The sequence below is a fragment of the Podarcis bocagei genome (genome assembly GCF_964188305.1).
Source record: "Podarcis bocagei genome assembly, chromosome: 9".
In the NCBI taxonomy this organism is placed as follows: domain Eukaryota; kingdom Metazoa; phylum Chordata; class Lepidosauria; order Squamata; family Lacertidae; genus Podarcis; species Podarcis bocagei.
This window is the reverse complement of record NC_138134.1, coordinates 57,031,110-57,045,323: the sequence shown is the minus strand read 5'-3', so window position 1 is coordinate 57,045,323 and position 14,214 is coordinate 57,031,110. Positions and strand designations below refer to the sequence as shown.

The following is a 14,214-nucleotide window of genomic DNA, read 5'->3' as shown; positions in this document are numbered from 1 at the left end:
TTGAAGCTTTTCCAAAACTTTCCCGGCACTGTGCTTCGCAAGACGAAAAAAATCGCAAGACGACAAAACTCATGGAATTAATTAATTCCGTCTTGCGAGGCACCACTGTACAGTAACAAGCTACGATTTCATGGCCACAGGCTGTTTTCGGACACTTGTGACCCTGTGTGGATGTCAAAACTAGGACAAGCACACCATATGGCCATGCCCCCCCCCCCACAATGCATATTGCCTGGAACTGGGCAAAGTATCTTTTGATCCAGAACTTTACCCCACTCCAAACACAAAAAGACTGAATGCTGAGAAGTGGAGTGGGAGAAAGGCAAGACTATACTTGATTGGGACTGGTGGTATTAGGGAGAGAATGAGGGGGCGGCGTTCTGCATTAAATGATTGCAACCATATTGTGAGCCGTTTTGGGCAAATTTCTGTGAAAATGCGGTATAAAAACTGGAATAATAAATGCTCTGCCCCTCCCCAGAAACAGGATTCAAGAGCAAGGAAGGGCTATTTCCTCATCAAGCCGTATCTTGCATGTATGCTTATGCCCACATATCCCACTGAATGGTTTTCCTTTCCCCCAACTAAGCCTGCTCTTGTATCTCTCTGTGTGTAGGAGTGGGGAGGTTGGGCAAAACATTATTCAGCTATCTCTCAGGGAAACTGCAGTCATTGCACAGTTATTATCGGCAGCCTCTGCAGTTTACAATTAAGAATCTCTCTCTCCTTCTCGCTTTCATTCTTACCTCTACTCCAAGTAAGGCAGCCCACGTTAGACCTCTCATTAGTGGAGGAATGTCGACTCTGGCTTCTTTCCAAATTTGATTTTTTTTGTATGGATAGGCCTGGAGACAACATATCATTTTACAGGACTGGAAATACTTTCAAATTGCATCTTATATTTATATACTGTTTGAATCTATATCTTTTATAATAATATACACACAAACATGTACATCCATATACAGATTCTTAAGAAACACACCTGGTGTTGACGTCTAAAGAGAAATGACTGAGACATATCTCACTGCAGGAAGCATTGAGGGCAAAATGAAGATATAAACACAGTATATGAGGGAAATTGTATACAAATTTTGTTAGTACTACGCACCTTCAGCAGCCTGTCAAAAAGGACAATTCTGTTTAGCTGGTATTCTGTATCCCGCTCTCGGATTATAAGAGGAAGATTAGCAGCAGCAGATAATTCATTATTACTGTTTGAATGGGGTATATTTGACTGGCTGAAAAGATAATAGAGGATGTGGTTGTGATTTATTTTATTTCTTTTGCCCCAATACACTGAATTAACTATAGAAGAAATTGGGAAAAGCTGAAGCAATTAAGATCATCACACACACACACACACACACACACACACACAAAAGTGAAATCAATTCTCTTACTCTCTTATTCTAAATGGAGACAATCTCATAATTCATAAATCAGAATACTTTTTTTTGCAATGATCAATAAATGAAGTGCTGGGAAGCATTTGATAGAAATATATTACTAGCTCTGAACATCATACCTGTCTACTCAGCAGTTTTATTTAAAGCTGTGGGCTAACCTAATGAAAGTAAGGGTTTCTGTTCCCATAACAGAACCAAAAACGGATCAATCACTTCTGCTGCTTCACAATCCTGACCAGTGGGAAACATTCCAAAAATCTCAATGATCTAACTGTAAACAAATTCTTTACAGCACTGACCTCTCCTTTAAACTAGTATTTTCCTTCTGATAAGTCAGTCACACAGATCACCGAGAAATAGGCAGAGTGGACAGGAATACCATAGCCCAGTGGATACTACCCTTTTTTGACCCGAGGGCCATGTTCATCATTGGTTAACCCCTTGGAGGCCGCATTCCAGACACACACACATTCCCACACGAGATATTAGCCACCCCTGGCCTAAGATCTCAAAGAAAATGGCTTATTCTATGTACTTACTCATCTTCAAGCAATGGGTAAAACGCCTCTCCACTGACATCTTTCAGCCTCTGTGGAAGGTCATAAAAACACTTAAAATTACATTCTGCATTTAATGTAAGGAAACAATTGTTGGAAATTTCCATTCCACCTTTAGTTGCAGACATGGAACTGTTGCGTGTCACATGTCTGTTTACATTCCAGCACAGTTTGCTGGGAACTTCCGTTGTGTATTGCTTTTGCTTTTGACTCTCTCTCTGAGGAGACGGAAAGAGAGACGACATGTTTCTTTTGTCCTGATTTATGCTTAATAAATCCATAGCTTGTTAGTATGTTTCCACAAGCCTCACGCCTCTTCTATTTGCGCAGTATGCTCTGCTGTTATAGTGTGCTCAGGCTTTGAAGTTTGAATCGCTGACTTTGAGGTCAGGGGTTCATCATGGCTGGAAGGGCATGATCCAGCTGGGGGCTAGCCAGCTGGCATCTAGACCACCAAAAGATGCAGACAACAACAATGACCATTTTGTCAAGTCAGTTATCTACTCCAGCCTTCCCTAACTTGGCGTCGTTCAGATGTTGAGACCCACAACTCCCAACAGCCCAAGCCAGCATGATCAGGGATAATGGATGAAAGCTCAAAAACATTTGGAGGGCACCAGATCTGAGAAGCCTAATCTACTCTGTGTTTATCTTGGACATGATTTCAAAATACTATCTTGCTTGTTTGAGCCTTCAGAAACAATGCTTGCTCATTTAGCCCTCCAAAAAGGGTCAAAAGAAACAAAATTAGCTATTTAAACAGGTGAAGGCATAGTATTAGCTATCCCTTAACCACAACTAAGGCTTGGACCTGGGCCTGGGCTGTGAGATTGTGAAATCCCTCTAAAAGGATATTAGCCTTATCCTCTATGGATTTGCCTACCAAAGGCTGCAAGTTACTATATTCAAGTCATGATGAATATGTTACTTTCAGCTGGCATGCATCTGAATGCCAATTACTAGGAAACAACACACACAAACAGAGAGGGGGGTGGGAGAAGAATCCATTTCCTAAGTTCCTTAGGAAGCATGGATGGATGCCAACTGCAAATATAAGCCTGGTTAAGCCTGGTACTTTCAACATATTTAGCTTTGTTTACTAAACACAAGGAAAATAAACATGCTAAATTAGATCACTCGCTCGGGCATCAGAAAATGTTCTGATGCAACCTGAAAAACGTACACTGAAATAAAATAAATCAAATTAATAAAACTACTAAGGTGATGGTGGTCTTTTGAAGCTATCAGGGCTCTGCTGCCTATAGCCCCAAAGATCAGGTGTTAAATTAACTTTAGTCTGGGGTGCAGCATGATTAAGTTTAATATCACCTTTTGGACTATGTTCTTATACAATTCATGCCCTAGTCAGAAACTGAAGCACAATCTTCTCTTGGGATTTGCAGTGCAGTTTAAAACTCTTTACATCACGCAGCACTGATCCTCTTTTGATTACAGTCTATTCCAGCAGCAGGGCTTGGAGAATTCCAATTGCTAAAGAAAATCGTTCAGCTAATACTGCAAAGTTTGGCTAGGAGATTAGTGAGAGTCAGACCACATCTTCCCCAAAGAGAAAGTTCTCTGTATTTAGCATATATATCAATTTCTACTAGCATTTCAATGTGAGGAAAAGCTCAGCGAAATAACAAAAGTCTTTTATTTGTTCAGATTTTTATGTGTTGATGAAAAACACAGAATGTCTGTTAATACACCAAACGAATGTTTTCATGTTTCCTTTTGTTGTTCATAAAATGACTGCTTTTAATTTTTTTGTTCAAGTTACATATGGATTTATGTAAACACTTATATCCCACCCTGTTTGTTTAAAAAAAAATGCATAAGGGAACTTAAAAATAAAAAGACCAAGAAGTAGAAGACATTCACAATAAAATTGAACACCACAAAGCCCAGCTCTACGAAGTCAAGAGTTCAAAATCATCAGATTGATATCAAATGGCTGTTGGGAGCGAAATTCTTTCAATAAATTGTGAAAAACCATCAAAATGGACCTCACAGTCAGGATCTGGAATACCCTATCACACAGTTTATGCAGATGAATTATGAACATTGTCAAACAAAATAACAAAAAATAGCATACAGATTTTTTTTGTTTTGTTTTAAATATCTTCGTGAATCTCCTAATTCTCTCCATACCCCCTCGGCTAGTAATGATTCGGAGCCCTGCAAATGTCAAACTGTTGCAGCAATGTTAAGAATACTCCATCTGATTCCCAAACATGGCAAACACATTTTATAAAAACTTAAGACCAAAATGAAGGAAAGTTCTAAGCCCGAGTTCAGTCTTATCTTAAACCGCTATGACAAGATGACTAAGTTACTGCATTCCAACAAAAGCAAATGAGTAAGTGAATTTGTAATTAAATAAATAGTGAAAATTTAATGGGAAAAAGTGAGGAGAAAAATGAGATGTGCTCATGTATTTTGAAAGCTCTGGGGGTAGATCCACTAAGTCATAGTCAGAGAAGATGCACTGAAATCAACAGACATGACTAACTTAAGACCACTGGCTCGGTTTGAGACACCCCTTTTCCTGCAAACATTTACATTATTGGTCAGGAAAATATATACAGTAAACTGCAAATATTTCAGCACATGGATAGCTCAGCTGGTTAGAGCGTGGTGCTGATAATACCAAGGTTGCAGGTTGCCATGTGGGACAGTTGCATATTCCTGTAATGCAAGGGGGTTGGATTAGATGATCATCAGAGTCCCTTCCAAATCTACAATTCTGTGATTCTATTATTCTTACGTTTCTGAGCTGGCAGAGGGAGAGAGTCACAGTTGTGTCGTCGAAAAGGAAGCTTCTATCCCGCCCTTGTCCAAAGCTCTCCCCATCCTCAAACAGAAAACTAGGAAGAAGGGAGGAAAAGTCACAGATCAAAATGATTTGAGAAGATAGGTTTTCTAAAGACATCTTTATATAGGTCCTTTTTTATATCTAAAGGTATATATTTATATAGGCACTAGAGGGACTGAATAATGGTGAATAAAATAGTGAATCAAACCCCAAAATTACTACAGTGGTACCTTGCAAGACGAATGCCTCGCAAGACAAAAAACTCGCTAGACGAAAGGTTTTTCCGTTTTCGATTTGCCTCGCAAGACGAATTTCCCTATGGGCTTGTTTCGCAAGACGAAAACGTCTCGCGACTTTGTTTCCTTTGTCTAAAAACAAAGACATGTTTTGTTTATAAAGTTAATTTATTTTCCCTTCAATTTTTGAACTGCTCTTTACAGTATGTGTGACTTTAAAGAGCAGTTAATAAACTGTTGTTGTACCAAATTTGGCTTTGTTTGGACTTTTTTTGACCATAGGAACGCATTAATTGATTTTCAATGCATTCCTATGGGATTTCGTGATTCGCAAGACGAAAAATTCGCTAGACGACAAAACTTGCGGAACGAATTAATTTCGTCTTGCGGGGCACCACTGTACATCTAGTTTACATGAACCAATGCTGTTTGGGGGGAAAGGAAAATTTCTCCCAACCGCAATCCTTGTCTTGTTTCGAATGGGGATGCTTCTGTTTTATTTCCACTGGCATTTGATATAGATTGCATTTTGCTCGCCTTCAGATTTAGGGAAGTGATCTCATCTATTCCAATCTAAAGCTGGTCAGCAGCAGATACAGCTTGCACCTAAATGAAGTTTATTTGAGCTGAGCTGGGAATTTAAAGCAGAAGTTTAAACAGGAACAGAGCCAATTCTGCAAGCTAAAATAGGGATGAAAGTCACTGATGAGCAAGCCTTCATTTAAAAGAGCCTTTAAAAACAATAAAATTATGTGACCAACCCCAGGATTTGGAGACCAGCCATTGAATGGCAGGCAGGAATTGCCATTTCAGTTTCTCTCCCGCTCCCCCTTTTTAGGTTCCATATCATCTAGAGTCAACACTGACTTGGAGACATATTAAAGTACTGTATACATTGACTGGCAGCTGTCCAGGGATTCACAGAGATGTATTTCCTTGTCCTGCCTGTAGGGCCAGATTGAGACCTTTAGCGGCCTAAAACATATATGGTGCCTCCATAGATATCCAATTCAAAATATAAACTGTAAAATAACATTTTATTTTTTGAAACAAAACACAACCTACAACAAGATGGAAACTAATGTTTATTTTCGTACACTTCCATTTTATTTATATTTGGAAAAGTTTCCTCCTACATTTTCTAATTGCAAAGCCTTTGATTAAAGCCTCAAAACTAATCTTACATAACACATCTACTTCTACACTTGGTAGAGATAAGGCATGCAGCCTGGCTTGTTGCAACAGCACAGCTTTTCTGCTGGGGTTTTGAATATACTTCAACTGAAAAAATGAATGCTCAGCTGAGCAATTTGTGACCATTCATGTTAAAAATCTGACAATGGAAAACTTATGTTGTGCCAGCCCCCTTCCCTTGATGCCCTAAGCGCGTGCTTATTTTGCTTAATGGTTAATCCAGCCCTGTCCACCTGGAGATACTAGGAATTGAACATTGGGATTTTGTGCAGGCAAAGTGTGTGCTCTGCTTTGGTTCTAAAGGATTGCATGGTGCTTGATAACGCAACTGTTTTTCAGACTCTGGACTTCTATTTCCCCCTTTAAAGCCACTTTCACTTCACTGTATCGTTTAACTTTTTTACTTCATGCTTCCATTCCTAAAATCTGGGGGGTTTTTTTGTTTCTTACATGGGAAGAGTGCAGATGGGTGGTTTCGAATGAATGATTTCCTTGTTGACAAGCTCTTTCTCCAAGTCTCCTCCAGCCAAGCACCAGAGATAATAAACTTCTTCTATCGACCTTTCTGCTAGGTAATCAGAATTTTCCTCTATTAACAGAAGCCAACAAAGACAGCATTATAAACTTTCCAGCAACTCTTTCAGTCCTCCTTCCCCCAGCACTGAAAACTCTGTTGTTGTTGCTGCTAGAAACAGAGTAATAGGTCTGAGGAGCAATTCTTCAGACCATGTTATTAGAGATAAACGATCTTCCCTTTGGAAGTGCTAGATGGAAAATCCCTGGGAAAACAAAAGCAGCTGGACAAACTATGGAGTCGCTCGGGCAGGCAGTGACAGAATATCTCCATCTTTATTTGATAGCAGAAATGATATACACCAGGGAAACATTTATTAAATGCTTCATTACTTAAAAAAGGCTTCTCTCCTCTGGTTTAATGGGATGCAGTGACAGTAAATAACAGAACACTTAATGTTCACTGAGTTCCTCCGAAAGTTGTGTGTGTTTCAATTTAACAACAATCTCGGACTAAAAGATAGCTGGGCAGAACAATCCTATTGGGGCAAACAGAGGGAGAATTTGGAGCAAGAGAACTGCCAGATCCAAAGTCCTGCTCAACCTGAATGGCTACAGCAGAAAGGGGAGGGACACTGCTGGAGGGAAAATAAGCACGCTAGCTCCACAGCTTGGATATTTCACCTTCAGTGTGTTTCCAAGCACAATTCAAAGTGTTGGTACTAACCTTTAAAGCCCTAAACAGCCTCAGCCCATGATACCTGAAGGAGCATCTCCACCCCCATCATTCAGCCAGTGCCGAAGGCCTTCTGGTGGTTCCCTCACTGTGAGAAGTGAGGTTACAGGGAACCAGGCAGAGGGCCTTCTCAGTAGTGGCGCCCGCCCTGTGGAACACCCTCCCATCAGATGTCAAGGAAATAAACAACTATCGGACTTTTAGAAGTCATCTGAAGGCAGCCCTGTTTAGAGAAGTTTTTAAAGTTTGATGTTTTATCGTGTTTTAATATTCTGTTGGAAGCCTCCCAGAGTGGCTGGGGAGACCTACCCAGATGGGTGTGGTATAAACATCATCATCATCATTATTATTACTCCACTGTTGCGGGGCATGTCTGAGGAGTGGAAGGATTTGGGATCACATGGACCAGAGAAGACAAAAGATCAGTGCAAAGAAGCTTGGAAAATCAAAAGGGAAAGCAGTTTTAAGCCAAAAACAAAAAACCCTACCCAGATAGCCTTGCACACTTCTTCACTTTAAGACTAGATAGTATTATGAACCAAAGAAATTCTTTTTCTGAATGTCATCTCCCTTTATACACTAAAAGGCTTCTCCTGTCCATGTGAGGCTCCTGATTCAGTGAAAGTCCCTCACTGGCATGGGGAAGACAACCCTGGCCGATTTCTCTCCTTCCCATATTGTTCCTGAGGGTCCACCCCCAACCCTCCAGAACAGTGTGGGAAGTGCTTCTGGGGGATGTAAAGGGAAAATCAGCAAATGTTCCCTCCTCCCCTTCTGCTGACAGGGATGCTCCTGTTGGAAGAAATGACATCTGGATCCAACCCATTTTTTTAAATTTATTGGAGAATTCTGCAATTGCAGACTGCTGGACAGAGAGCTTTGAACAGGGTGGCTTTGAACAAATTGCTAATTTGTGATCTGACTTGCCTCACAGGATTGTTGTAGAATTAAAGTGGGGGTCATCTAACGTATGTTGTTGAAGGAAACCCAAGATTTTGATACAATTTTCCAAATTCACCTACCACTTTGCAAGATATATTCTGCCACCAAACCAATGGTGCCTAAAGACGTACTGTACATGCTCACAATATTCCTCAACAACCAGAAAACATTCACACAGAAATACACATTATGTCGACAGCCTGCAGACTGAAAATTTGCCAATGATGACAAATTATATATTAGATCATGATTAATCCTAGACTTTAAATCTGTTACCTCATTTTTACCTTTAAACAGCTGGCTAATATCCTCAGGAAGAGTTAAGTTAGCACATCTTAAAGTGGGTGAGAAAAGGCTGGAAGGTTTGTGGAAGGCTGGGTATAAAGATGAGATTTCACTAAACACAGGGTCATTCAGTAACCTGTCAGGAGTAAGTCTAAGGAAAAAGAAAAAGGAAGGAGGGGGGGAATCAAATCTCTTTTGGAAATCAGCTGTTTTGAAAATACACTCTTGAAAATCCAAATGTAAATTGGATGTGGTACAACGTGCACTTTTTTGCTTTATTTAAGAACTCGTGCAACTTTCCTGCTGTGTTTCTTAATTATTATTATTATTATTTATTAAATTTGCATACCACCCTATCTGTAGGTTCTCAGGGCAGTTCACAACATAAAATTACAATATAAAAATCCATAATACATAAAACAAATAATTAAAACCATTAACAATGCTAACGTATGCAAACTAATACACTTAACAATTGAAACAACAATTTAAAATATTGCCGCCCCTTCAAAAACACTGATCTTACCCATGGGTAGGCAAACTAAGGGCCAGGAGCTGGATTTGGCCCAATCACCTTCTAAATCCGGCCCGCGGACAGTCCGGGAATCAGCGTGTTTTTACATAAGTAGAATGTGTCCTTTTATTTAAAATGCATCTCTGGGTTATTTATGGGGCCTAGGAATTCGATCATATTTCCCCCAAAAAAATATAGTCTGGCCCCCCCCACAAGGTCTGAGGGACAGTGGACCGGCCCCCTGCTGAAAAAGTTTGCTGACCCCTGATCTTACCACAAAGAGGCTGGCCCATGCCCTCATTCCACCCCTGAAGTGCTGCCCCCCCAAGGGACAAACTGTTTGGTGTCTCCCTTTGGGTGGTGGCCTCGTCCCCAAGACAGGCTTTATAGAGCTGGCCCAGAAGCTGGGGCAGCAGATGTTACCAAATGCTGCCTGTCTTCATAGGGTCCTTGCCCCTAAGCTACTCTCAGCAGCTGCAAGTCCAGGCAGATGGAAGTCCCCAGGCAGCAACTGCAGGCAGGTCCAGGCACCTCAGTGCATTCAGTGAGGCTTAATCCATGGATGCATTATTTCTTTTGTTTTTCTCCCAATTAGCAGTTTAATGTCTCCATTGTATTCTTTTCTTTTTTTTGTAGCTAGGCTATAAAAATAATTACCAACCACAATGTTTTGCAACTGTGTTACCTTCTAAAAATACAGCCAGCCCTCAAGCTATAATCAGTTGCTCGTTTGTGCATTTAACTACTTAGGTGAAGTTATGCCCCACAACAGCAATTTCCATGAACATGAATTTCTGTTTCAGCGCCTCCAATTTACTGGAGTCGCTCCTGAGATACTGCATATCTTTCCTCCTAGCATACAACATTGCTTATGCGATCACTCTTATGAGCTGTGAAATAGGGCTAATCGTAGCATGTGAAGTGGCCCGTGAATTAAGCTTATGTCTAAAACGCTTGGAAGAAAAACAATTAAGCATACCGTAAGTTGCTACAGCAAATTGTATTTTAAATTCTCCATAACTTTCTTACCTCCTCATCCAGTTTACGCCAAACACACACAAGCTTCTGCCTGCTGTTTTTTACCTACTTGTAGAACTACACCTTTTAACGCCTGATGGGCACATGCCTTGGGTATGATTATCGACAAGAGCACTGAACATTTATTTAAGCAAAGAGGGGAAGGGAACGTGAAAGAATCTAAACCCTGCATTCTTACCCTACCCCTGGACCAGATGCCTGGTGCTGTCACTGATAGTTTGCAGACCACACATTCTATCTCTAGAAACTCATCTACAGTGGTGCCTCAGGTTACATACACTTCAGGTTACATACGCTTCAGGTTACAGACTCTGCTAACCCAGAAATAGTGCTTCAGGTTAAGAACTTTGCTTCAGGATGAGAACAGAAATTGTGCTCCGGCAGTTTGGCGGCAGCAGGAGGCCCCATTAGCTAAAGTGGTCTTCAGGTTAAGAACAGTTTCAGGTTAAGAACGGACCTCCGTAACGAAGTAAGTACTTAACCCGAGGTACCACTGTATAAGGTGTGAATGAAAAAACAAGAACAAGTATATTCATAAAGTTTGCAAACAACTGTTTTCACAGAGGTATGGCTTTTGGGAATCCATGATTGGCTGCAGATGACTTGGTGGCAAATATGGATTTGCAGAATTTGGGAAATAATTGGTTCATAGATGTGGCTGTGCCAACATTAACCAGGCACTGTCATCTCTACACAAACATAAACAGGACTGGAGTCTTTGTTAATAGACACAAACTGCAAAATTAGCAAGAAGACGTAAAAATAGACCGGCATATATGGCTCTCATTTTTAGGTAAGTAGCAGCAGATGGCTGCAGTATGGCAGTTGCATTTCCCTTATTTTAAGCATCATTATTCACTGTACTTTAAAAGCGCACTCACCGCTTAGAAGGGTGGAATGTAAGGCACTTCTTCAGTAGCGTTAAAGTATTTTCAGGAAGTTCCTGGTTGAGAAACGTATAGATATTGTTGTTGAAGCAAGTGTATGCCCTTCAGTGCAGCATTTAAACAGGCATGCATTTCAGTTCAAAATGAAGCAATCAGGAGTATGTTGTTCTTGAATTCTAAGAGCCAAGGGTTTAACCTATATCTTCTGGGTTGGATATAATTTGTGGACAAACCGATTTTCATCATATACTGATTTTGACAAGAGAGAAGAGCTTTCATTTATCGGGCACACATTAATGATGAACATACATTAGCTTTGCAGATATCAACCTGAGTATTTAGACTCAGCAATCATTTTGAAATCAGTAGTCCCACTATAAAGGTAAAGGGACCCCTGACCATTAGGTCCAGTTGTGACCGACTCTGGAGTTGCGGCGCTCATCTCGCTTTATTGGCGAAGGGAGCCGGCGTACAGCTTCCGCGTCATGTGGCCAGCATGACTAAGCCGCTTCTGGCGAACCAGAGCAGTGCACGGAAATGCCGTTTACCTTCCCACCGGAGCGGCACCTATTTATCTACTTGCACTTTGACATGCTTTCAAACTGTTAGGTTGGCAGGAGCAGGGACTGAGCAACGGGAGCTCACCCCATCGTGGGGATTCGAACTGCCGACCTTCTGATCAGCAAGTCCTAGGCTCTGTAGTTTAACCCAAAGCACCACCCGCGTCCCCAGTCCCACTATCCTTTTTTTTTTGCTGAACTCTGACCAAATAGTAGATTTGTAGCAGCAGAGGCAGCCAACAAGGTCCCTTCCAGACATTTTTGGACTCCAACTCCAACTAAACACTGGCCATGCGTGTTGGGGGCAGATGGGAGCTGAACTCTTAACAGCATCTAATTTGCTATCACTTCGCCACCGTGTGCCAGTTCAACAAATAAAAAACAACAACACTAAGAGTGGGATTTGTGTATGGTTCACATATGCCTGCTCAGGTTTATTTTAAAACTTGTATAATTATTATTTTGAAGTTGAATAATCTCAGGTAAATATCAAGCTCATCAAGTAAGATGAGCTTTAAATAACACACACACACTTAAAACATGAAAGACTGCCAGAGAAATGAATTTTAGAACAACAACAACAACAAAACAAAAAAACATTTCAAGGGAAGAAATCCAATACTGTGACAAACAGTTCTTATAATCAAGCAAGAGGGAGGGCTGGATATATTCGGACCTTAATGATGTCAAGACAACCATGTTCTTCAGCTAGGACTGTTATGATATCATCCACACATCCTGTATATAAGAAGAGGAGGAAGAACAAATGTTGGCAATGTAACACTGTTCAAAGATAAACCATAAACCATAAATATATTTCACCTCCTTAGAGCAGGGGTGGGCAACCTGTGGCCCTTGCAGGACTCCAACTCCCATCAGATCCAGCCAGCATGGCCGATGGTCAAGGATGATGGGACGTGCAGTCCGGCAACATCTAGAGGGCCACTGATTGCCTATCACTGCTTTAGGGGCTCAACACCAAACCTGAAACAGGAAAGCAGACAGTTGCAGACACAAAAACAGACACCCACCCACCAATAACAATATTTTCTCCTCATACGTTTTTAACAAGTAAGCTTCGTTAACATACAACTTGCCATGTATGTAAGAGAAGGGTCCGTGCACCTAAATCCTGTAATAAATTTACTCTATCAAAAAACACTGTGAAGTTTTGTAATCAGTGTAACTATGCACTGATTAATATGAGAGAAGATTACGAAAGGGCACTACCAACAAACTCAGTTTTATTCCATTAGAAGTGCCCCAGCTACAGTTTTCCAGACAACAGCTGGGTTTTCGGGGCCAGTTCAGCATTGGTGATTGGCATGGCCAGACATCTGCAATGGCCTAGATGTCAGAACAGCCCCAAGAAGCAGGGAGGAGGTGGGTCAAAGGTGGTCAGGACCTATTCCGTTTCAAGCCAATCACTGTGTGAAGGACTGGTCAACCTTGGCAACTATTGTCCACTGTGCCTTGCATTCCCTGCACAAGACTAGAAGGGAAGTTGTCAACTACTTAGCACCCTGTAGCAAGGGCAGGAACAGAACCTGGCTGCAGCCACACAGGTACAGGCCGCACTAATTTTTGTCTCTTGCTGGTTATTATCTCCAAAAGTTATCCTGCGGAGGCAAGCATTATGTTGGGACTTGTGCTTGTTTGGGGCAGCAGTGATCCCTTCCTTGACCTTTGCAAATTATTTGGTGCAATACAGGAAGTCAAGATCACCATGATAAGCGGCAGCTCATACTTTTGCCGTACCGTTGAATTCTCTTCAACAGTAACTATCCTCTTCTCGATGGGTAGTGCTGTTCTGTTTAACTTTCCAGTGCACTGAAAGCATTTACATTCCCAAATTCAGTATCACGACCTCTGGACTCATCTGAGATTTTATGAAGTCTTTGTGCCCCGCAGCTGTTTTCACATTACTCACCAAGATTAAGTATAAGTTTTAGTCTTTCGGCTATATCCAAACTCTGGAACAGCTTTCTGCCCTAAAGGCAACAGTAAGGTATGTGGTTAAAGGAGGGTCATTATGAAAAGCTTATGATAAAACACACAGCCATTATATGCTCTTGAAGTTTGCATTAAAAGAAATACCGTATTTTTCGCTCTATAACACGCACCCGACCATAACACGCACGTAGTTTTTAGAGGAGGAAAATCCGTAGGCATGCCACCCGTAGGCATACCCTCCATAACACGCACAGACATTTCCCCTTACTTTTTAGGAGGAAAAAAGTGAGTGTTATGGTGCAAAAAATACGGTATATTTGGTGATAATGTTTTTGGTCTACATGATAATGTTTGCTGACTTCGGCTGCAATCCTAGCCCTACTGCCTACCTACCACTGAATTCAATAGGATTTTTAAAGGAGGAAACAGGGTTGGGGGTTACAGACGTAAGTAACCTATAGATGCCCATTAGAAACTGTCATGCTAACTTTGAAGATCATTAATTAACATTTGATTATATTATTCAAATAAAAGATGTGGTAAAATAATGATGCAGGAATAAAGTTATAGAATAT

General features: G+C 41.0%; 1 protein-coding gene across 4 annotated transcripts in view; it reads right to left on the bottom strand.

Annotated features, from left to right (window-relative positions):
- The window catches only part of TBCK (TBC1 domain containing kinase), an 82,096-nt gene that overhangs the window by 38,426 nt on the left and 29,456 nt on the right, over positions 1-14,214 (bottom strand). For all 4 annotated transcript variants that reach the window (XM_081208071.1, XM_081208072.1, XM_081208073.1 and 1 more), the window contains 9 exons: positions 13,617-13,677; positions 12,363-12,424; positions 11,121-11,182; positions 8,690-8,838; positions 6,662-6,800; positions 4,734-4,833; positions 1,949-1,998; positions 1,112-1,241; positions 747-845 (listed from right to left, as the gene is read on the bottom strand). In XM_081208071.1, coding sequence (XP_081064197.1) covers positions 747-845; positions 1,112-1,241; positions 1,949-1,998; positions 4,734-4,833; positions 6,662-6,800; positions 8,690-8,838; positions 11,121-11,182; positions 12,363-12,424; positions 13,617-13,677 — 852 coding nt within the window. The remainder of the gene's footprint in view (positions 1-746; positions 846-1,111; positions 1,242-1,948; positions 1,999-4,733; positions 4,834-6,661; positions 6,801-8,689; positions 8,839-11,120; positions 11,183-12,362; positions 12,425-13,616; positions 13,678-14,214) is intronic.